The sequence below is a fragment of the Dipteris shenzhenensis genome, chromosome 24, assembly GCF_047967505.1.
Source record: "Dipteris shenzhenensis isolate YYH24624 ecotype China chromosome 24, Dip_SZ_1.0, whole genome shotgun sequence".
In the NCBI taxonomy this organism is placed as follows: Eukaryota; Viridiplantae; Streptophyta; class Polypodiopsida; order Gleicheniales; family Dipteridaceae; genus Dipteris; species Dipteris shenzhenensis.
In genome coordinates this window covers 46,787,013-46,811,988 of record NC_141619.1, presented here as the reverse complement: position 1 = coordinate 46,811,988, position 24,976 = coordinate 46,787,013, and the positions used below count along the sequence as shown (strand labels likewise).

The following is a 24,976-nucleotide window of genomic DNA, read 5'->3' as shown; positions in this document are numbered from 1 at the left end:
CAATGAAGGAATGTAGAATGCTTGATTGGCTTCAAAGCACAGGTCTGAGATTATAAGCTGAACTGTATATTTAGCGTTTGAGTTTTTAATTGATAAAAATGTCGTATCGATTAATGGATGGTGAATGGATATTACCTTTTTTAATTAGATTGTGGGTATACTATATGAGGCATGGGCACGAAGTCGAAACGTTTTATGCTATGCAAGATATGGCAGCTCCTATTGTCAAATTAATATTTTCTGTTAGCATGATCCTAACACCAATCGCTACGTGGTGAAGCTCGTGGAAATTCGGATCGATTATCCAATCTTGTAATTTTGGAATGTTATCTGCATTCGATACGACCTGTACTTGCATGATGTCAGTTATTGGAAATTGCAATATCAAGATATTGTCATTATATCGTTGTGCATCCTGTCTGTGTGTGCACAAGACAGTGGTCTCTGTGTCGATGAAGCTTTATGCCTCCTCGTCTGTGATGATTGTCCCAACGAGATATTGTTCGATCTGATCTTCTGTTGGTGTTGCACTGCGAATGATGTTTAAGAAGCTGTTGAAATCTGGATCTTCTAAGTGCCGAATTGAGGCATGCATATGGTGAAATGTAGCGATCCTCCAGAAAGGTGAGTTGTTGATGTGACACTCATGACAATATTCCTTGGGAGCAACTCTACATTTGCATACTGGCGGGAGCTGCTCCATATCACCAAAAAGAATTAGCTTTTTGGAGTGGAATGGATCTGGAGTATTGCTATTGCAAATCTCACACAGCTGTCAAACTAACATGTTCATCATTTGACATGTCATCATGGATATCTCATCGATGATGATGGTGTCTGTAGCGAGCAATGCAGAATAGCGATCGTCTAATTTGAAAAGTGTGCTACGAAACATCTCATTCTTCTTTAGAAGTGTGAATCGATGATGGACTGTTGTCGCAAGGTGCCTCAAGTGTAGCCCTACAACACCAGTCGCCGTCGCTGACAAGACTATGGACTTCTCGTGTAGGACATGATGATAAGTTATGTACTTGATCATGAACGTCTTTCCTGACCCAGGTGTGCTTCAAACAATATGCAACCCTATTACTCTCTCAAAAATGTTATTGTAAATAGCTCTTTGATCTTCGGTCAAGGTCGAGGTCTACATCTCCTTGAACTCGTCTAGTACTTGTAGGATTCTTATGCAGTTGATTTCTAGTGTGTTGTCGCTTGCATCTTCGCAAATGGTGGGGGAAGTATCATCGAGTGCTCATAAAGGACTCTTCTGCAATATCATGTTAGTCAATTGTTGTCATTTTTCATCAACTAGCATATGAATCTTACAATAAGTTGAGACGAGCGTCTTGATGTCCTGCTCCATTTGGACGATTCCAAGAATGTGACATTCGAGAAAGCACGATCCCGTTCCATTGGATGGAGGGAGCAGTTCATGTTCATTTCTGAAATGGATCCTTTTAAGTAGTTGATTGAAGAAGAAGCCCTCAAAGTGGTGAGCTGGATGGTAGTCAGTGAAGCAGACGAGCCGTGCGCTCGGATATACATAGTTGTTGAATGAGTCTATCATTGTACCATGTGTTGTATTGCGCCTTCGTTCTTTTGGGGGTGTGAATGACTTCCAATATTCATAAAACATGAGCTGCTCTAGTACGATTGGACACCCACAGTATGTATCGATAGGATGGATTGTTGTGACACAATAGTTTCGCAAGTACCTTTGTCGTGGTGAGGAGTCAACTGAGTATACAGCCTCACTGCGATGAATAGTGGGTACTTGTAAACACGTCAATGTTGCCTCGGTTGGTGATGTTGGTTTGGATAGCATGTATGCAGCAATCATATTCAGCTTTAATGGATCAAGTGTATCAAGGCCCAATCGTTTTGCATCTTCAATATTCAAGTTTAGATTTCCTATAGGCTCTATCTTCATGGCATACTTTAGCAAGTAGTATGAGAGGCCGGTGTTTGTGATTCTCTGAATGTTCATGTGCCCTTGCCATAATAGCAATACTGCAACATGGTATGGGACCACATTCCGGTGTTGTTGGCTGGGTCAGTAGTACATCCATCGATGTGTCTGCGGATCTATAGATGCCTTCATCTTTGGATGGTTGTTGAAAGGAAAACCATACTTGCACTTGGCAAATGGTCGTGGATCAATCTTACAAGAGTTGTTGCATCTATGCATCTACTTTCTTTGGACAAGCCTGCATAACTTCATTTCTAATGAATGGTGTGGAAGTTGTGAAGCCTTGTCTTCTTCGAATGGGACATGAGAATCTATTTCATTCGTTACTCGCTCAACGTCATCGTCATGTAACCATAGCATAATGTGCACATGGAGTGATCCGTGACTCTGCACTTCGTATCTAACTAAGTAATGCTTTACCCTTCCCAATAAGCCGTTGTTACTTAAGATGTATTGCTGTAAAAACTTTTGAAGTCTTGGGTGGAAAATCATTGCACACTCGACGGGACACTCTTGCTAGGTGAATTGTGGATTATATTGCTTGACGAGTGCTTCAAGGTCGTCAAACTCTAACCATCGTGTGTCCGTAACCACATCAGCTGTCAATGTTAAGAATATGTGAGGTAGGCCCCACTCATCAACCATTGTCATTAGATTCTTCAAGTTCCTGTGATGCCAAAAGGGTGAGCCTGGGATTGTTGCTGGGATTTCAAACTTTAAAACGTCTCTCATTAACTCGTCATTTGTCACGTTTGGTCTTTCGCGGTGTTTCCGATCAATATCTCTTTGTAAAATAGCAGTCTGTGTCCCATGCACTATCGCGAATGGTTCGCGGACTTGGTACATGAGCAACAAATATGGTTTGTATAGTGTGAATAGCGAGAAAAATGTTGAAATTCTCATTTTTAAGTACTCATGAAAGAAGAGTTAGCCATCGTGTGCACCATGACCAAAAGGGAATACGAATGGAAAAAGCGCGTTCTCAAGTGTCAGCTCCTCGCCTTGTATCATGGCATTTTGTGTTGCAATCACTTCTCGTTCGATCGAATTTCCCTCTGTACGTATCATGATAGTTCAGACCTCTTGCCGCACTGGCCTAGAAAATTGTGACTTATTTGAAATGTGGTCAATTCGCTATAAGAATGACAAATAGTTCCTGTCATGAGCACTACCCATTGCCTCAATTGGAGAATCAGTAGAATGTTTTTCTATTATTTTAGTGATAACATGTGCTGTGACAACACTGATTCCTAGCCTCGGATGAAGCCTCTCAAGCATTGTCTTGTATCGTTGTAACAATGGGTTTGAGACGAGATTTAGAGATAGGATGTCTTTAGTATCTGATAAAAAATCTTCAGTGCTTTGACAAAATTGCTCTTCGCGATTCCAACATATTAAAGGATTATCCAATAATGACCTTGATGTCAATTGTCCCGCTGCCAAAGACCGCATGACTCTTGTTATATTTATGCTGACATCTAATAGTGACAACATTTGCACATGGAAGACGTTTGCTCAAAGGATCGATTGCATGTACTCAGCTTCGTAAGGAACAGAGTATAGCTTCCGAAAAGGATGTGATACACATGCCTTGCAAGTCATACATGTTGCTAGTTCTCCGTGAGACTTCTCGGCGTGTATGTGTAGCAAGACATTGGAGAAGCAATAAGGAGGTACTATGTTGGATTGTGTAAGTTTCTTGCTTTTCCCAGTCCAAAGCTCGCATTTTCCACATGATGCACAGAATTGTAGCTTCTTAATACGTTGCGAGCAGTCACTATTCCATTCACTTAGCAATCTATCTAGAAACATCCAAGATATTGTTGAGGGCTGTAATTTCTTTTTTTTTTGTCTAACGTCCTAGTTATAGCTAGGCATCGTTTCTTGATAATCCTGTCTGTTACCATTATTCTAAATGTAGGTGTCATGCATGTATCGTAAGCAAGCGAGTACATAATTAGTTTATGTGTTCTATAAATAATGCAACGTTAATCAAGAACAAACTTGAAGTAGTGAGTTTCTTCTTTATGAAATTTGCAGAATTATGAAGAATTTCCTTTGTTGTAAAGTTTCTTTTTTATTTTTGTAAATTAAAAAAATAGAAATACCTGATTATAAATTAAGCTAACAATAGAACAGACGTGTGTGGTTGAGCGTTCCCTTCTTGTAAACACCTCGACACAGAAACAGAAAAAGAAGAATTTAGTATATGCAAAAGTGATTTTAAAGAAAAAACATCAAATGGAAAACATATATATATATATATATATGTATGTATGTATGTATATATAATTTATATAACCACACATAGTGTGGGCGGGGAGGCAACGCGCTTCCTTCCCCAAAGAGTTATAATCTAAGGGAATGGGCCCTTCCCCATGCGCTGAAGTTAAAATCGCTGAGAGTATTAGCGCCGAGATTGAGTATCGCGACTTATGTAGGAGACTAATATATTACCTAGATCTCAATGAGCGTATCTGTATTCCAAGTCGAGCATTGTCCAAGTTCTTGTACAAACCAACCATATGTGTCTACAATACGTTTGAAATAGAAACAATGTCAAAATATGGTATCATTAAACAATAAATTATTAATCTAGCTTGTAATGGGATTTTTTGGATCTTTTTAAAAAAGTAGTATGCACGGATCAGTCACACACTTGAAATTAATCAATGCATTATCTTGACTTAAATTACTCACAAGTTGATGATACATTATGTTTAGTGTATTAGAACTTATTTATTGAAAACTCGAAAATTGGCAACTTCAGAACATAACTTTTTTTGCTTTTTGAATACTTATGAATTCAATGTAAACATAAAATATAGGATCAACCAGCATGGAATGACTTTGTATATTTGATTTGCCTTTATTACATCAAAAAATTAATTTGGGATCATATCATATCCCATCGCTTGTAATGGTCGCATACATATATCAGGCTTAATTCTCCTCGATGAAAATAGATTGCATGAACTCTGTAGTGATATGCGGTCTTTTGGATGTTGTTTAAGCATCCTTTTACGAATGTATTGGACTAGTTTAACATCTCTTGACCATTGTGCTTGGTCTGTGAGAATCTGTAAACTTGGTACATATTTTGATATGTAAAGGCTGATTTTACAAAGCTCTGAGAATATCCAACCTAGAGAGAAAATGTCCGATGCAGATGTCCAACGTTTTTTTGTAGTACCATCATATAGCTCAGGAGCTAGCCAACCCATCTTGCCAAGTCTCTCTCTTTCGAGCTCAATTCTATTCTTGTACTTAGTATCTTCCTCACTAGAATGTCTGGCTAACAAGCTCTCCGTTGAATTTATTACATATGTAGCGCGTCCCTAGTCACAAATACCAATTCGTACTCGCATAGTAGCTGCATAGTCCAGAAGGACATTTCCACTGTGCAAATCATTGTGGATCCAACCTTGTTTATGCAGCTTCTGAAGGCCAAGGCAAAGAGCAAAACAAAGTTATGATATGAGAGTCACAACCTGTTCTATGTTATTTGCAAGGATTTGCTTTGTATCTAACCTAAGCTTGGAATGCATGAACCTTTTTTTGGTTTCTTTGAAAAATGTGTAAAGTGTCCCTCCATTAAAATATGCCGTGAAAATCCAATGTGGTGCACTTATTGACATAGCAATTGGCCGAACCAAGACGCTATGTTTAACTTGCATTGTTTCTTTCATGAAAGTAGACTCTCTTTTCTCTGCTTTTGCCTTTAAAACTCTTTGCTACATAATAAGAAATCGGGCTGATGCCTGGTACTCCTTTTTTTCTTGCTAAGAAAAGTTGCCCTTCAGACCTAGCACCAATTTTTTTATTCTTATATATTTCATATGCATGATCTTGCAGCCAGGCAGTATAGGTTGCTGTAGGAAAAGTCGTAGCAGTACTGTCCACTTGTTGCGTAGAAGCTTTGTTCGATGTATTTTATTCTGGCACGTGCATATTCCTCGGTTGGATTTGGACCGATCTTCTTCTTAGCTAGTGCGTACAAATTTGCTCGTATACCGCGGGCTTTTCTTTGTTTCCACATACTATGCCAAGCCAAACACTTCTCATTCGAAGATAGCGATTCGTCTACATATTGTGCATGATATGTGATGTTTCCTATGATGGTCGTCACACGCTTTTGCAATTTTTCTGACCAAGCTACATCTTTGAATATGTCTTTTACTTGATCTCGTATCTTTGACACCTCTTTGGTTTTATTTAGCCTTTGCATCACATGTTGTTTGAATACATCTAACAGAGTGTCATCGTCCTCGATTTTTCCGATCATTGTCTTGTCCATGTGTGCGACAAGTAAGAGTACTTCTCTTTTAGACAAAAAGCCTCTTCAATTCTTTGGAATGTTCCTTGGTTGCCATGTCAATACGTTTAGCACGTCCTAAACGAAAGCAAAATACAAAGTTAAGAGACAGAAAATTTAAAATTATGTGACAATATTATAATTACAAAGTCAAGATCATGCCAATATACCATATGAGCAGATCCTTGCGAAAATACCCCAAGGTACAAAGTTGATATTGTATAGTGAACTTAACAAATATTTAAAAAAATTTATGTTAGAAACATTGTCAAACACTATACCATTTGAGCAAATCCTTATTGACAGCATGTGTAAAAACATTATCATGCATCTGTAATCTTTCTTATTATGGGTTTTAAGGCAATTAAGATAACATCAAACAATATACCATATGAGTAGATCCTTGCGAAAATACCCCAAGGTAAAAAGTTGATATCGTACAATGAATTTAACAAATTCAAAAATTTTATGATCATGTCGAAAAAAAACATGGCCAATCAATATACCATACGAGCAAAACCTAACGGAAATACTCCAAGGCACAAAGTTGATAGCAAGTGTTAAAACATTTTCGTTCAGATCACGCATCTTTACTCTTTCGTTTTTGGGTTTCAAGTAAATAGTTAATATTTATTAAAAGCAAGAATTATCTACATTATTTACCATAGGACGATAGGAGAGGAGGGTCGGTATTGGGGAAGCCCTAGCGCATGCACACACACACATAAGTCTCGGGAGTTCTACTAAATAGGAATCCGAGTACAGTCCCCAGCTCAAGTTATATCTTTGATTTCCTCTCAAACCAACGTGTGAACGTCTAAAATTTTGTTCGTCATTTCCACACTAATACTTATGATTCCCTTTCGCTCAGGACATGGGGCATCCTTGCTGTTCTGATGGATTATATATGGCAACTTTTTACACATTTCTGTACTCGCAGTCAGAAGAGGGTTATTGAGATGCAGGATTAAAGCATTCTAGAGTGTCCAAGCATTGAGTTTTCGCTGCCTAGTAACAGCTTAAGTGAGTTGGTCTGAAGGGATATCTTTGACCAAGGCTCGTAGTAGAAATCCGGCTATTTATCAACACATACGACTGCAGGAGGACATGTCCTACGTGCCCAAAGGAGTCAGCCATGAGTCCTCCATAGGAGATGACTTTGCCAGCATTGGAGAATTTAAGCATCATCTCCATGCCAGCGTCCGCGAGCAACCCAACAAACACGATCATCAAGAGACCAGGAACCAATCCCAGGGTCTTGACGACCGAAGGAAGGCCCATAATTCCGGCACCAACGATGCTGGTAGTCAAATTGAAAACATCGCTACTGAAAGAAGTGCCGGTGAATCCATCATGAACGTGATCGAGGTGGGCTGTGGTGGGAAGGAGGGGAGATTTCTCAGAGGGGGGGAGGAAGGTTGGAGGCAGGGTCCTGTGTAGTCTGCGTTCATATTCTTGCCCGCTAATCTGCCTTTAGTTTTCTCTTTCCTTAGCCCTGAGCTCGTTTCCTTCCTTTCTTCAATGAAATTCCTGATCACAAGAAGAGGAGCAAGCTACCTCTCTCTCAGAGCCAAGTTTGCAGTGAAGCGATACATTAGCTGTAATACATGAGGTGCGTGATCGATTATTGATGCACACGGTGGAGTATTTGGCTTGATCGAAATCTGTCAAAGTGGAACTCTTACTGCAGAAGCGACAGCTGCCGGTGATGTCACTAACCTCACAAGCATCCTTGCGGCTTGCGCAGATTTCGATAGCGCGACTCAGTGTTTTGAATGCTGCCACCTAGTCTTTTTGAACTGTGTACTAGATATTAGCTCCATCTTTGTGAGCTTTGTCGTTAGAGACTTACCTCCCCTTTCGAACATGCCAGACAAAGTTGAACTAAGGAAGACAGAGGTTTTAAACGTCCGGACTATGCATACCTCTCTTTAGGCATGGGCATGGCGAAGTGTAGAGGGCTATCTACGACTCAGTGGAACGAAAGCACAGACTATACACTCAGCACTGAGAGTTCTCTCCTTGAAGAAAAAAACACTCACTCACACATGGTCGGTGATCTTACATGGTTGATGAAACATCTCCCGCGCCCAACTCGGCATCCTAGCTAACGAAGATAAGGTCGCAAAGGCAGATTTGGGAAAGAACAGAAAAAGCAATGGAAACGGCAGAAAAGAGACATACTTGAGCAAATGTTTCGGACAGAGCCTTTGGTCTTCGAATTTCTGAGCAACGAGAGTTTGGAGCGACACTTTCTCCCACAAATTCTTCTTACGGTATTCTTCACAAGAGCTTCACAATGCATCAATCACAACGAGTTGTGCAAAGTTGGAACCTTTATATAGATTTGTCATCAAAAGCGTGTGTATGCTTTTTGTGTTTCACGTTATTTTTACCCAAGAGTTTTTAAAGCAAAAAGCAAAGCGCTCCTCATACACTCAAAAAAATAAAAAAAAGCAAAGCTTTCCCAATCCACGCCATTAGATCTTGAGAAAATCAACGTATGAAATTGAGACAAGTGGCTTCATGAGAGCTCTTGAAACCCAAAGAGTGAGAGATGATTCTTAGTAAAGTCCGCGTGAGACCAGAGAGGCCTCTCTTTCATTATCGATTCTATGAAAGAGTCATAGACGCCTTTCTCTTTCATAGATCCTGCTCCTACCGTAAATATATGGTCGATTAGGTCACAAAATTACAATGCCAATGCAAAAAATTTAATGCAAATCGGGAGCTTGAGCTCAAAGATTTTGATCTTTTTGCATTAGGTGAGCTTACCCAGATATACGATGATTATACACTCACTCACCAGATTTTGAGCTCTCGAGAGCTGCCATGAGTATCTTGCCAAAGGAAACCATTCAGACCATAGCTCAGAGCATCGGCATCAACAATTTGCCTGATGATGTCGCTCAGGCACTTGCTCCCGATGTCGAATATCGCATGCGTGAGGTTATGCAGGTTTGCTTACTGAACCTGTCGTCGCAGCTCAGCCCGGAAAGATGAGCATTGGCCAAACAACTGCTCTTTTGCTTGGAACACCAGTTGTTGTGAGAATAAATCTGTCTTTCTTGGTGTTGCAGGAAGCTATTAAGTGTATGCTGCACTCTAAAAGAACAATCTTGACTACTGATGATGTCAACAGTGCGCTCCAGCTGCGGAACATAGAGGTGAATTTTGCACTGTGGCCTTACATTCCTGCAGCCTTGGGATCTACTAACGACTCTTGTTCCAATCCAGCCACTATACGGCTTTGCTGCGGGAGGGCCGTTACGATTCAAGAGAGCCCTGGGCCACACCGATTTGTTCTACGTCGATGATCGCGATATCGATTTCAAAGATGTATGTGCTCAGTCCGATATACAAATATTAACCTTATCTCTCGGGAATTTTACACCTGTTTGTCGACCCGCACCTCACAGAAAATCGCTACATGCTCGTTCACAGATCCTCTCCTCTCTGTTCGCTGTTTAGGAGTTTTTAGCGGGTTCATCTTCCTTGCCATTTGTTTTCCTTACGCATTCAAAGGAGTATCTTCTATGAAACTCTATGCTGACGTTCGTAGTACTTGAACTTCAACTATCGTATCCGGCACACATCAAAATTACCACTGCTGCCTTGGGGAGATTATTATCATCCCACCATTGTATTGACGAGTAGCATGACCTGCCTACGATGGGATAGAGCCCCGTGGGATCTTAAAATGTCTTCAATTTCGAGGTTAAAAATTTCAAGTTTCAAGAACCCCTCCACCGTTGACACCACGTAAGTTGGCTCGGTTACGGGACATTATAGGTGATGTATAGATGGTCAACCTTCCAACTTTAGATAAATGGGCTTTCCATATTTGTAGCCATTCGTGTTTCAATTAATGAGCATTTTTTATGACATGGATTTCTCATATACCACCTAGGCCAAGAGGAGAAGGTGAAGACCCGGATATTGACTCAAGCAACTAAATAATGATCGACAATCTTTCTTATTTGAGACTTCCTTAGGGCACAATGAGTTCTCACCTTCACTCCCCCTCCCCATTCTTCACAGTTGCTTCGTCACCCCTCACTTCCACGTAACGCTCTTTCCTTGTGTCCCTGTAGATCACAATCAGGAAAGGCGGAATACCATGATGCCTTCAATGCCTCAGTACAAATAATCCTAAGGGGTTCTCACATGTATATCTTCATGCTCATGTTCAATACAACCTAGTGTACAAAGTAGTAATATCGTGTGCACTTCTCTCTCTCTCCCTCTCTTACTTCCGCTATCAAAAGTTACAAAAGGATGACTTTAAGCTATACAACTTTGTTGAAGTCATCATCCTTCAAATTTGGGTGCAAAATAGAATAAGTTATAGATCACAGAGACTAAATTTTTCTATCCAGATTTGAGGTTGCAAGGGATAAAGAGTGCAAAATGCCCAACGTATGAGCACATTAAAAGCACTTGGAATGCATGCCAAGTTCATGTGAACCATTGAGGTCATTGTGATGTGGAATATGCTGATGTACAGTAGAAAGGCATATTTCAAGCCTTGCATGCCTATGAATGATTGTATTGGATGCAAGGATTGGATGTCGATTGAAGTAGTTTGTTTTACTAACAAACAGTCTAAACTCATTCCATGAATCCTCTGTAGATCACGATTTAGGTAGCATGAGACACATTGACTTGATGAGCAAGACGTGTTGCATCAAAAGGGACTTCCAAGCACGATTGAAGTCTATGAAGTGTTTCTTCTTGCCATTTCAACCATGTGGAAATGTTACAGATGCCACAGCATCATTTCAAGACCTTAATGAGGCATAGATTCAATATAGAGACTTTTCTCATGTCCTTCATAACCCAAACCAAAATTAGAGCACCTTAGCTTGTTTTAAAGTTTCTAACTGTGGAGATTCAACTGTGAGCTTTATTACAAAATGCTTATTACGTAACTTTGGGACCTAAATGCATCCATAACAATGACCCTCCATATTTGACATAAATCATTAATGCATTCAAGATATATTATCTTTGCTCCGATGAGCTAGTAGATGCAGCAAGTTTGTGGCTTCACATAGGCCCAACAAAAGGCGGAGTGATGGGATAAAGCAGTAGTCAGAAGGTTCATGGATCTCTGTCTTATCAAATTGGATCATTGATTTCATCTATGTATAGTCAGCTAGCTCTGGCAGAAGTAGGTTGTGACAGCTTTCCGCAACAGGTTGCAGTAGACGGAGTTGGCAATCTGCTGCCTGTCCTACCGCAGAGAACAATGCAAGCAAGGATCGTGTGTGTGCAGGCTGGATTGACTTCTTCACTTTCCTGGATCCTGCAAGAGAGTGCCAACAGCATCTTGAAGTTGAATCTCCTTTCCCATTGCTTCCTTTCTATGGCTATAAACTTTCAGAATTGAACCCTGCACTCATCAAGTGCATTAAACGTCAGGCCCTGCATTCTTCATAAGAGAGAAAATTTGCTCAAATAATGGACAGAGGCACATAGGTCTACTAACTCGTCCAGATAGCTCTTCAAGCTCGTTACTACATGCGATCAACGTCGATTTCTTATTCTCTAGCTGGTGGAGCATAAATTCTTTGCCAAGAAATCACACACCCTCTCTCTCTCCCTCTCTCACACAGCACTAGGGCCCAGGACAACATGTCGGCTGGAACCTCCCGAAGGAATTTATTGATCAGAAAAATGTGTTTACAACCTTCAGCTCCAAGCTGAGATATCAAACATATGTGAATCATTTTTACAAAGAGCTCTCAGGCTCATTCTTTGGCAACATGCCACTTGTCAAATCAACTAGCTAAAATTAAGTTACATGCGACAAAGGGCGGAACTCTAGGGTCTTCGTGGCCCTCGATTACATGGACACCTCCTGATTGCCCACTGAGCTCTATAGCAGTGGGGAATCAACCCCTCTTAGAACCTGCAACCATTAATTAAATGCACATCGCCATGGCACCCATTAATCGTTAGCGCTTTTGCATGCAAAATAAATTCTAAACTAATCCTAGTCTTGGTGGGTGTCCCTACCAAGCAAACATGTTCACATAAAAATAACTAGCTCTGCAGTTGACCGAAAGCCAACCCTTCTAGCCATAATTAAGGACTTTGACTAAGGGTCAAGGTGCCTTAACTCTCTGACCCGAGTTGGTAATGATCTAGGTTGACCGGAGTCAACCTGCTTTGGCCAGAGCCAAGTCTTGTTGACAGAAGTCAACTCTTTTTTACCGTAATCAAGGTTCTTGGGTTAGCCATAGTTAACTCTCTTGGCATAAGCCAAGTCTTCCTATCCGTGGTAGTATACTTAACCAGGGTTAAGTATCTTTGACCGAAGTCAATACTTTGACCAATAAAAGATATCTTTTTGAACATAATTAAATAAATGAAAAACTCATTAATAATGATCAAATAAATGGTCAACTGAAACTTTGACTTTGGAGTATTTACAACTTGGTCCAAAGCCGAATAGTTTTTGAATTTTACAATATACTTGTAAAATTCCTTGTCCTGGGGGCCTTTGCATACAGTATGATACACAATTTGTTGTGGACGAGCTGGAGGAGGCTGGTGGATCCTTTGTTACCGGCTCTGTAGGCTCCAGTCCCTGATATTTCTTCAGAAGACTCAAAATGATAGGCATTCTGAACCCTCCAATGCTCTGGCAGTGCAAATCTCATCTGTAACCCTAAAAGGACCATAGTACATCGGAGATAACTTTGTATACACTTTTTCTTTGCCCTTAACCTTGCCGAGCGTAGCTTTCTCGAACTTCAAAAGCACCCAATCCCCTTGCTTGAGATCTAACTATCTCCCGAGTTTATTTGCAGCTTTCTTATGCTTTTCTTGAGACCTTTCTATTGCTGTCCGGAACTGGCTGAAAGCTGTATGGAGGTCTCTGACAAATTGATGAGCTGCAAATATTTCATCTTTGGTTCTCAAGATAGGTGGTAGAATCACCTTCCCATAGATATCCTCAAAGGGGGCTTTCCCTATGGAGCTGCGAATTGTATTATTATCACACCTTTTCATGTGTGACTCTTCACTCTATATAAGAGAGGCCCAACTGTATGGATGACACTACAGACACTCAAGCAATACAAATATTCCTTGTTCTCTGCTATTTCAGTCTCCTTTCTGTTCCTTAGCACATTTCTAAATATAGTAAATCTAGGATTTCTTACAGTGGTATCTGAGCAAATTTCGCTCCTGCCTGTAGGAAATGCCCCCCACCTTCTAGCGCCTATCTGATACATCTCTTTCCGCTAGAAGGATATCCGTACACATTGTGCATGGAAGAGATGGAGAGAATGAGCGTAAAAATTTTTAGCGCCAACCCCACCTAAAGTCATCAATGGCCTCTCCATCTTCCCCACATCACGAGTTGATGTGAATGGACACGACAAAAATTGTGTCTTTTGATGTGCTTCGGCTGTCCCAAAACCAAGGGACACACCTTTTCCACCATCGGACACACCTTTTGATGAAGAGTTTTGACTCCTCACCCAAGGGACACACCCCATCGTGAAAAAAAAGGACACACCTTTTCGTGTGGGGACACCCCTTTTTAAAACAGTTTCACACCCCTTCATGAAAAGGTACACCTATTCCAAGGGTCACACCCCTTAGAATAGGCACACCTTTTGGCACCAAGCACCCTACAAAAGGGTACCTAAAAGGGATAAAAAGGAAAACCAGCCCTATACCCAAGACCTAACTCTAGACTACCCAAGGGTTCTCCAAACCCACGTTTTAATTTTTGGTAACCACCACCCAGCAATAGGCGCACAAATCAAAACGCGAATTCCTGCAATACGTTTTGCCTTTTTTTCCGTACGTGATTGCGCCATATCCCTGCAGCAAGCAGTGCCCCTCGTCAGGCCTTCATCTTGCTTCGTTCTCGATGGCCTGCACCAGCCGGCTCTATTGCATACGTGCCTGCAAGACCTGGTGATCGAACAGATCCCCTTTGCAGCCTCTATTCGTCATCTTGCTGCCTCGATTTCTGCAAACAGCGCCAAGGTGCCAGAAATTCGCCATCTTCCACCGCAAATCAGCCCTGGAAGCAAGCAACCAGCAGCGCCAGATGCAAGCAGACTGCGTCTTTTATCAGGCTTCCATCCTACAATCTACTGGATCACTTTTGGCAGCCGGCCCTCGCTAGAGCATCGCCATCATGCCCGCCTGTGACCAGCAGCCCTTGCTGCCCATCTCTCACGATTCAGACCAGCCTGCCTCTTGCTGCTCATCTCGCCACCCTCGCCATTGAACTGCGGCCTTTTTGCTGCCTTTCCAGTCACACTCAAACAGGCCAAGCCCTGCTCTCCCATGGTACGCAGCAAATAGCACAGTTTCAACGCAGAAGACAGCGCTAGGTTCCACGCAATCTGCCCTCTTCTGTTAATTCGCCTCTGCCACGCCTCAATCAGCCTTGAAAGTCTCGCCAGGCGCCTCTTAATCGATGGACCTCCGGACGAGATTTTCAAGCCTTGCTATGCAACTAATTGGCAAATCTAATCTATGCCAGGTGGATTCTTTCCACTCTATTTCTAAGGATTCTCTTTCATATTGTTATTTGACGCTCATTATGAAATTACAGCAAATGAAAGCCTCCTCCTTAAAGCATGGAACCCTTGGTAATTCACCCGTCCTTTCAAGGACACCTCAGGCATCATCTACCACACAATATCGTGTTCAGATTGCACAACCAGCCCATTTCGGAGCTTTTGCATCATGGGTCTTCTGTGTCACATGCCCTTCTAGTGACTCGGACCACATCCTATACCTTCTGCGTGAGGCACCTCAATTACATTACTTCCTCAGCACAGTCCAGGTTGTGTTCCACGAGACACCTAGATACCCAGAACCCGATATTCCTCACGAGTTTGCTGTCCATCTTTGGAGAGATTTTTACCCCTCAGCTTCAGCATCTCCATGGTACTCTCCACCTCCTTCAGCTCCCAGATATCCTCCTGCACAAGTTGTACGTTCCCCAAGACAGTATTTACACTTTGAAGGCACTCCTTCTCCTGGATATCCTCCATTCCCGACAACAGCTCCTTATCCCTTCTCAGATCCGTGGACTCTGCAACCTACCCTTGTACTCTCACGAGCAGTAACACCCATTTCGGCATCACCAGTGTTACCTCAGACAAGACCTCCTTTACCAGATTTCCACGGCTGGTTCCATCCTGCTTCTCCTGCCCCCTCCAACATGAGCAACCTCAGGGAGCAGCCCGAATCTTCTTCCAGGAATGGTACAAACTAGAGCGCAGGTTCGTGCTTTTCTCACAGGGATCTCCGATATGTCGCAACGCTCGCGTGCAGCCTCTCCGGAGATAAGCGACTTAAGTCCAAAAAAGACCCCTGAAGTCAACTTACAAGGCGAAGCGCTACTTCATCTTCAAATTTTCCAGCTTTAGGACAGCATCTCCGACTTGGTCCAGAAAGTCCAACAAGTCCAAGATTCTCGCAGTACCACACATACGGAGGATGACATGACGCAACCAGACGACTATGTGGACTCATTCCCACTAGAGGTAGAAAACACTGAACTCCGTGCCCTCTACCGTTTACTCCAAGCTTCCAAAACTAAAAGACTTGACATTAAACTTTCGGAAGCCTACACTGGTCAATGCAATCGCCGAACAGTTGACCAATGGCTCGCAAAACTGCGTATGTACTTTGATACTGTTGACCTCACTGAAGGCAAAAAGATTGCCTTGGCAGCCTCCCTCTTCAAGGATACAGCTTTCCTATGGTGGCAACGACGCTTAAAGGACGGCAAAAGTGTGTTAACCTGGGAACGTTTTGAACATGTGCTCCATAAGTAGTTCATACCTGCGAATGTGGACTTCTAAGCACAATCAAAACTCAGACAGTTGGAGCAAATAGGCTCCCTGTCTTCCTACATCTCTCAGTTCACCACATTGGTGCTGGAGATTGATGGTTTAACTGATGATGATCGCCTTCATGCTTTCATCTCAGGCCTAAATCCCTCGCTACGCATTGATGTCCTCAAAGCAAACATCACCACCATAGCTTGCGCTATTGCTTACGCAAAGCGCATTACTGATTTCCAAAACACAGGGAAGCAGAGTGCTAATAGAACACGGAACTCTACTATCGCCAAAGGTGCTCGTCCTCAAGATAACCCCAAGTTTTGAAAAAACTCGGGTAATCAAGGTCAGCGACAGTCTCAAGATCCCCACAAGTCTCAGAAATCGTATGCTGGATTCCAACAGAAGCACTCCTCCAAGGATCGCGCCTCTTCTTCACAGAGTCATCACCGTCATCCCCAACATAAAGGTGCGGCCACTGATAAGAAGAACAACTCCAGCACAAAAGGACTTTGTACCATCTGTATAGGCGGTCGACCATAGATGGTTCGATTGTCCCAAGTGACCAAAGTAAAATTCTAATATGGAACCTAGCACTTCCTAAACAAAAGATGCTACCCCAGCACAAGACAAGAAAGGCAAAGCTATTTGAATGGCAAATACCATCCACATGAGCCTTGCCAGCAACCTCGAACCTTCCCTGGCCACTCAAGTACTTTGTGTTCAAGGATCACTTCGTGGAACAACGGTCACTATCCTCATCGACAGTGGCTGCTCTCATAATTTCCTAGCTAGTTCTATGGTCGACAAACTTCGGTTGACCACCAGTCCTAGTCTCATGGACTATCAGATTGAACTCGCAAATGGAACTACCTTCTTGTGCAACACCAGGATCAAAAACTTGTCTTTTTGCATCCAACATTATACGGACAAGTTGAACTTCGACATCATGCCTCTTTCTCGGTACGATGTCATACTTGGACAACAGTGGCTCTACGACTATGATCCATCAATCAGTTTTCGCAGCCATACTATCCAGTTTGTCCACCAGGGAAAACTTATTGAGCTAACTGGTTCTAGGGACTCTCCTTCAACCCCAGTTGCCTCTGCCCTACAAGTAAAGAAGTGGGTTCGTAAACGTCAAGTAACGATTTCACTTCTATTGGTTACGGTAGTAGAGGAGTCACCAACAAAGGATCCTCCTGAATACCTCAACCAACCTTTTTTCCAGCCCTACCTGGATATTTTTCCACAAGAATTGCCAGAGCAGTTACCACCTTGACAACCAGTGGATCACCCAATCGAACTTATTCCTGGCAGTAATCCACCGTCGAAACCTCCTTATCAGGTTTCTTACACTCAAAATGAAGAAATCCAAAGACAGGTGACCGAACTACTCGACAAAGGTCACATTCGGCCCAGTCGTAGCCCTTTCGGATCTCCTGTACTACTTGTGGAAAAAAGAATAAGTCAATGTGCCTCTGCATCGACTACCGAGCCCTCAACAAGCTCACTATCAAAAACAAGTATCCATTGCCTCGCATCGATGACCTCTTCGATCAACTTCTATATGCAACACAATTCTCCAAGATTGATCTTCGTTCAGGTTATCATCAAATTTGCATACGAGAAGGCGATGAGTACAAGACAGCTTTTCGAACAAAGTATGGACACTATGAATGTTTGGTCATGCCTTTTGGGTTAAACAATGCCCCGGCCACATTCATGACACTAATGAACGATATCTTCAGGCCTTTCCTTGATAAGTTTGTCATCGTTTACCTCGATGACATCCTCGTTTTCAGCAGATCCCTACATGAGCACAAACAACATCTTCACAAAGTTTTTGAAGTTCTCCGCGCAAATTCTCTCTACATCAACATTGAGAAGAGTGAGTTCTTCAAGATCCAACTCGAATATTTGGGACATGTTATTTCAGCTCAAGGCATCTCTGTGGATCCCAAGAAGGTCGAGGTAATCTGAAACTGGCCTACTTCTAAGAATGTTCATGATGTCCGCTCTTTTCTCGGATTGGCAAACTTCTATCATACAAAGGTCTATCAGTTTTTCAAAATCGCAGCTCCTATGTCGAAATTATTGAAAAGCAGAGCAGTTTTTCAGTGGCTTCCCGAAATAGAGTATAGTTTCCAACAACTCAAGCAAGCACTCACTACCACACCAGTTATGGCTATTGCTGACCCAAACCTTCCATTTGAGGTCATGACCAACGTTTCCAGTCTTGATACAAGAAGACAGAGTTATTGCTTTTGACAGCCATAAACATTCCGATATCCAAACCCGATACCCGGTTTATGATAAGGAGTTTCTTGCCGTTGTACATGCCTATCGCTCTTGGAAACATTATCTCATGGGAGCCGACTCGGTGGTCAAGACAGACCATCACTCTCTAAAGTATATCTTTACTCAGCCAGTCATGAACGCTCGACAAGCACACTGGGTTGAGTTTCTGGCCAACTTTCACATGACCATTGAGTACATTCCAGGACTACCCAATGTAGTTGCAGATTCTCTTAGCAGGTTAACTCTAGCATCAGCTATGGTAATCTCTACATTATCTGTGGATGTTCCGAATTCATTCAAAGGGAAGTATTTCAATGATAAAGACTTCGGCACAGCAGTACAAGTTCTTTCAAAAGATCAACCTTCAACTTCCAAACAGAAGATTTTCTCATCCTATTCTTATACAGACGACCTTCTGTATTATCAAGATCGTGTCTGTGTACCACATGACAAGGATGTTCGACGTCTTTTGTTAAAAGAGCATCATGTAGTTCGTTATGCTGCCCATCCAGGCATCAACAAGACTTATAGGTTACTCAGTGCAACATACTACTGGCCTCAGATGAAAAGTGACATCATCAAAATGGTTACATCTTGCTTATCTTGTCAACAAATGAAAGCAAGCCGACGACTTCCAGCAGGACTTCTTCAGCCTCTTCTAGTTCCAACTGAAAGGTAGGAAAGTATTTCCATGGATTTCATTACAACACTACCACAATCCTCCAGAGGTAACACTCAGATTATGGAAATTGTTGATCGATTGTCCAAAATGGCACATTTTGTTGCTTGCAAAAGAAGTGCACAGGCTCCGGACATCGCCAAACTCTTCATACAACACATCTTCCGACACCATGGATTGCCCAAGAATATCGTATCTGACAGAGATCCTAAGTTTACCAGTCACTTTTGGATTTCACTCTTTGAATCTTTGGGTACAACTCTACTGTTGAGTTCAGCCTACCATCCAGAATCAGATGGCCAGACTGAAAGAGTCAACCAAGTTTTGGAAGAAATGCTTCGACATTATATTCAGTCACGCCGAGCAGCTTGGGAAGAGTATCTATGACTCCTTGAGTTTGCTTATAATAACTCTTTCCATAGTGCCATCAGCATGACTCCATTCCAAGCAGCTTATGGACACACTCCGATTGTACCAACGAATTTTGTACTTCAACATCGAGTGGCCCTAGCTGATCAACTGGTTCAAGAAATGCAAGACATTCTACTCCAAGCTAGGGATATATGCGAAAAGCGCAAGAGCGGTACGGTCTGCCAACAAACATAGACATCACCTGGAATTTGACACTGGTGACATGGTGCTCTTATTTGTAGCCCCACATTGCTATAAGACGGTTAAGTCTGTGTTTCCTAAGTTGCGACCAAGATATTATGGACCTTTCCAGATCGTCAAGAAAAGTTCACCTTTAAGTTACAGATTGGAATTACCACCATCATGGGGTAAAATCCATCTGACATTTCATATTTCTTGGCTAAAGACGTACATTCCAGGCGATGAAGCAGTTCCTCCTGTAGGTGATTATGTCCCAGAAATCGAAGATGATTATGTTCTCCTGATTCATGAGCGTATTTTGGACCATTGACAGCGAGAGACTCGACATCAACTTATCATGGAATTCCTTGTTCTTTGGCGAGATCTGGACGACTCCGACGCTACTTGGCAATCTGATGAAGACTTATAACAGTATTCTGACATTTTACAGTAGTATTTTCAGAATTTACCGTCATATTTTCTACATCAGTTCATTATCTCCACCAGGGTCTTATTTTGAGTGGGAGGGGATGTCACGATCTGTGACGTATTCCTTTCTCTATATATTAGACTTATGGATGGTTTGATGAATGGATACTTATGGAAGGGTATGCCCTTTCGACGGGACACTTCCTATGAGGCACAACCCTTCACAAGAGACATTTTATTGAAGAGACACTCCTATTGTAATGTACCCTCTCATCAAGGGTCACACCCTTCACAAGGGGTACACACCTCTTCATGCACATATACTTTGGAGCTGGGATCATAAGAAATCTAGAGTTGCGATCATGGAGACACGTTGATTTGAGGGAGGAAGAGCTGAAGGGAGATGTTCTCATCCAAAATTTAGTGGAAAGGTCTTCCTCGTGCTCCTACGAACACGTCTCACACTCGCTTCAATCAATGCATGGGGCTGCTCAGCATCGAGCTTGAATTCCTTGCCAAATCTCTCATTCCCATCTAAAGCTGTGGGAGCCAAGCAAAGCGTTGCTACTTCAAGGAGGGAAGAAGCTACCTACAGATCCAAAGAAAAGAAGGCAAAGAAGCAAGAAAAGATGGAAATGGAAGGAAAAGGGAAGGCAATAAGAGGACAAAAGGGGGGAAGGAAGAAAAGCCCGCATTGGCTGCGGAAGTTGGAGAGGATGTTGACCCTCGACATCGCTCGAGACTCAGTTGCAGGGATCGCTTCCCTAAGAACTTGGTGGCCGCCTTCATCTCCATCACTTCCATCTCCATGACAACCAGTTCTAGAGTAACATTTCTCCCGGTCTGTTTAATGCCTCCCAACTCCAAAGCCTCTTCTCTTCTCCAACATGAACCTCTCCAAGGATTTGCTCGAAGCTCACCCAACTTCCATACCTTGACCTCTCCCACAATATTCTAGCAGGCAACATCCATGCACACCATTTCCTATTGCAACAGATTGTGCTCACTTCATGACCCGCAACAACTTAAACCTTATATATGATTGGATCAAGCCCATTCGCAGCAAGAAGGATCGTCAGTTAAGCTCAAAGTGCAACATACCACGACTCCCTTGATCTTCACAGGCAAGACCACACCATACTTTCCTAAACTTGCTCCACACGTGAGGCTGCTGGAAGCATTGAGTTTAAGGGCAAAAAACCTGGATGCCCTGAAGTCCTCGTTGGTAATGCCATGAATCAATTATGGGCATGCATATGGTGTAGAATTGGCGGTTCTTCTTGATGGAGAAGGAAGGGGGGCAATGTTTACCCTAGGGAGATACAAATTGTTTGGCACGGTTGGAGTGCTACATGCATCTTGGGGTCTCCTTATGTACTCCATGAAACAAGGAGTGTCAGGCATTGACCATCGTATCTGGGTCAAGCTGACCCATGGCAGTAAACACCTGGGGGGAGACAGTATCATCATAGATGGGGATGCCCGTCTTAACAACGGAGACCCAATTGCCAAGAGAAAGACCGAAAGTGGAAGAAGAAGCTTGCCCAGGGGAAGGTGCGGAGGCATCCCAATTTCGAGACTGTAAGGGCCTTGGTTGTAGAGAGAGAGTTTTCCTTGGAACTTTCCAGCCATCAGACTTTGCAATGTCAACCTGCTTAGCCTTACCTTTGTCTTTGCCTTTTGGCCCTGTGGTTGCCTAGCTTCCTGTATGCTGGGTAGGTTTGACTGTGTCAGCTGGAGGAGGGGTAGCACGAGGGGGAGCAATAGTACGAGCATCCTGAGGAATAGCAGCAGGAGGAGGTGGATATAGAAGGGAAGGGCATTCTAATTGTAAATGGCCAAACTTGTGGCAATTGAAACATGCCCCAGCAAAAGTGCCCCATTTCGAAGCAAAAAACTTTTGGCCCAAATTGAGGCCCTCCACTTCTACTGCAATAGAAAGCGGAGTGGGCAAATCTGTATCCCAAAGGATGCAAAAGCAACTCTTATTGCCTGCAGGATGGGGTGGGCAAATGACTTGTCCCAAAGTGCTGGCCAGGCCAGGCAATTCAGCTCGCATATAATCTGGGAAGTTCACCACTTCAACCCATACAGGGCAACGATGCTAGATAAGACTGTGATAGTCTTTATTTGGAGACCAAGGCATTGCATGCACCATTTGCTTGCCAAAATGCAATGGAGACATCTCCAAAATCTTCTGCTTATAATTAGCTTCGGACAAGTGAACTTCATAGAAGCCCCTGGATGCCAAGTAAACCCCTTCGACAAAACCGCCTCCCAACATGGAATTGATCCATTGACCCACATCCATGGCAGAAGGCACCTTACCTGGAAAGAAAATGATAACGGCAGATTGAGAAAGTTTCCGCAGAGGAGAAACCAAGGCAGGCAATTTCATTTTGTAGGTGAGAGCAGGAGGTTCCTTGGCCCAGTCCTTCCTGCTCTGCTGAAAATCGTCATGCAACATATCAAAAACATAGTGAGCATCCTCCATAGAACAATTAGCCAGGTGGGTTGAATCCATATTGATGCGCTTCTGGTCCGGAGCACAATCACGATGAGCGTAAGCCTTGAGGATAGGGCTATTAGACATGGAGAAAAGCTGGAAATGCAGAGAACTGAAAGGGGAGGAGAAACCAACAGATATACAGAGGAAAAGGTAAAAGGTAGGAAAGACTGGAAAAAAGCGGGGTAAACACAGTCGGAAGCAACAAAGACGGGCTGAATAGAGGCGACGGGAGAGGTGGCTGAAGAGACTAAGGAAAAGACGGGAGCAGAAAGCAAATGAGGTGCAGGCTGATAGCAGAGAAAGCAAGCGGGGCACGCTGGGAGGAGCAGGCCGGGCAGGGCAGGTAGGGCGAACAGGTTGCAGGTCTCTCTGCACACACACACACACACACACACACACCCCACACACCGCGCACAAACACACACACACACATGTATGTGTACTATATGTGTGTATACACACACACACATATGTATGTACATATATATGTATACGTATATATGTACATACATATGTGTGTGTGTGTATACACACATATAGTACACATACATGTGTGTGTGTGTGTATGGATCATAGAAGATGGACGACAATCTACTCATCAAAGAGTTTTTTGAGTCTCTATCCACTTAGCATAATTTGCATCACATGTTGATGTGAATTATTGCTGCTTTCAACACCATTCTTTTAAAAGTCAATGTATGTCATCCATCTTTTACAAAATAGGTGTCATTAACATGTTACGGTCGCTTCCACTCCAACCCATGAACTCATCGTCCTTAGGTTTTTGATAAGATTGCACTATTGAATTTGTTTCACATAAAGAAACTCGAATCGAGAATAATTCACCCGTAGACATTCTAGGGGCAGAAGAATTGACAATTGCCAAGGGGGAAAAAGACAACACCGCCTCGTTGGAGGTGCTACACCTAACCCTTTATGCATAAAACACTTGCATCGCTATGAATTTGAAGACACTATTTCATCAAAGCACACGATCCCTTTGTGCATAAAAACACTTTCAAGGCATTATCCACATTGTTGATCATTTTAGAAATGATCCCGACAGAGGTTATCTCACAGCGGAAGACTCAAAGAAATCCCGGGAATTACACCCGGAAGTGTTTAACTACGGAATCCAAAACTTCTTTACTTGTGTACTTCACAACCATGTGTGTGTGTGTGTGCAATATAGTAAATAGACAGTGATCCAAGAGAGATACAACATCAATAAAAGATATATTTCCGTCCTCAAATGGACACAATACAAAGAGAGATCTAGAGTCCCACCAAACCATGGTCCTTTGACCTTATCAAACGTTGTTCTACTGTCTCCTTGGCACCTCTAGATCCCTGAGCCCACATGTTCCACGATGAGCTTCTGTAGACTTAGTCACCTATGCCGACAAACACACCTCCAAGTTATTCTTCCAGACAGCTACTTGCGAGGCAGTGAATGCCTAGAAGACTTGACCTATGTGAGCCAATGGTGAGGCCCAAGCCTCTCCCGTTCCCTGCACTTTATCCCTGTACCGTGCTGTCCGGGATGACAGCCAAGGGTGTAACCTTTCCCAGAGCTCTTTGTCTACAAATCCTTGTTTGCTTCCTTGGTCTTTTCCCTGTACCGTGCTGTCCGGGATGACAGCCAAGGGTGTAACCCTTCCCATAGCTCTTTGTCTGCAATTCCTTGCTTGCTTCCTTGGTCTTTTGGAAGCCCTTCTAGCTGGCTGTGTTACTGCTCGAATCTGCTCCCCGGAAGCTGCCACACTGGATGCCTAAATGGATCTCCGGACTCCCAATCTCCTTGCTACCCTGGTGGACGGCGAAGAATGCTGATCCTCATGAGTGCTTTGTCTGCTGCTCATGGCCACCTCCTTGTCCATGTCCTAGTCCTTGAGGCAGGCTCCCTGCAGCTCCAATCTGCTCTTCAGATGGACTCTTGGTGAATGAGTAGTGAGGCCCCAAAGGCCTTTTTATATAGGAAAATCCCTCTCCAAAAGTGGTCGACCCAACAGCCCTATTGGGCTGACCTATGCTATCCCAAAACCGACTGGTGCAGCCCTAAAAACCGACCAGCAGAGCCCCTGCCAGCCGACCTACAAGTCGGCCTGGTTGGCTGAGGTAACTGTTCACAGCGCCACCTGGTGGTATGGGACACCAGGCTGGTTTGGATCTGATTGGGAGTTCGTGCCAGTAGCTCAGCTCGTGGCTTGGAGGGGACATCTTCTGATTCGGGATCACACCCGTAGATGTCACGGTTGGGTGGTGAGCAGCCTGCTCAGTTCTGATGTTGTGTGTGGTTGTTTTGCAGATTAGGGGTTTCAGGAGTGCTGGGACGTGTCAGTTGGTATCAGAGCCA

General features: G+C 43.1%; 1 protein-coding gene across 1 annotated transcript in view; it reads left to right on the top strand.

Moving 5' to 3' along the window:
- The first annotated feature begins 8,881 nt into the window (after positions 1 to 8,881).
- LOC147886684 (transcription initiation factor TFIID subunit 6-like) overlaps positions 8,882 to 24,976 on the top strand; it is a 71,048-nt gene continuing 54,953 nt past the window's right edge. Inside the window, exons 1-3 of the mRNA XM_087395151.1 lie at positions 8,882 to 9,242; positions 9,365 to 9,451; positions 9,522 to 9,623. Coding sequence (XP_087251277.1) covers positions 9,117 to 9,242; positions 9,365 to 9,451; positions 9,522 to 9,623 — 315 coding nt within the window. The 5' untranslated portion in view covers positions 8,882 to 9,116. The remainder of the gene's footprint in view (positions 9,243 to 9,364; positions 9,452 to 9,521; positions 9,624 to 24,976) is intronic.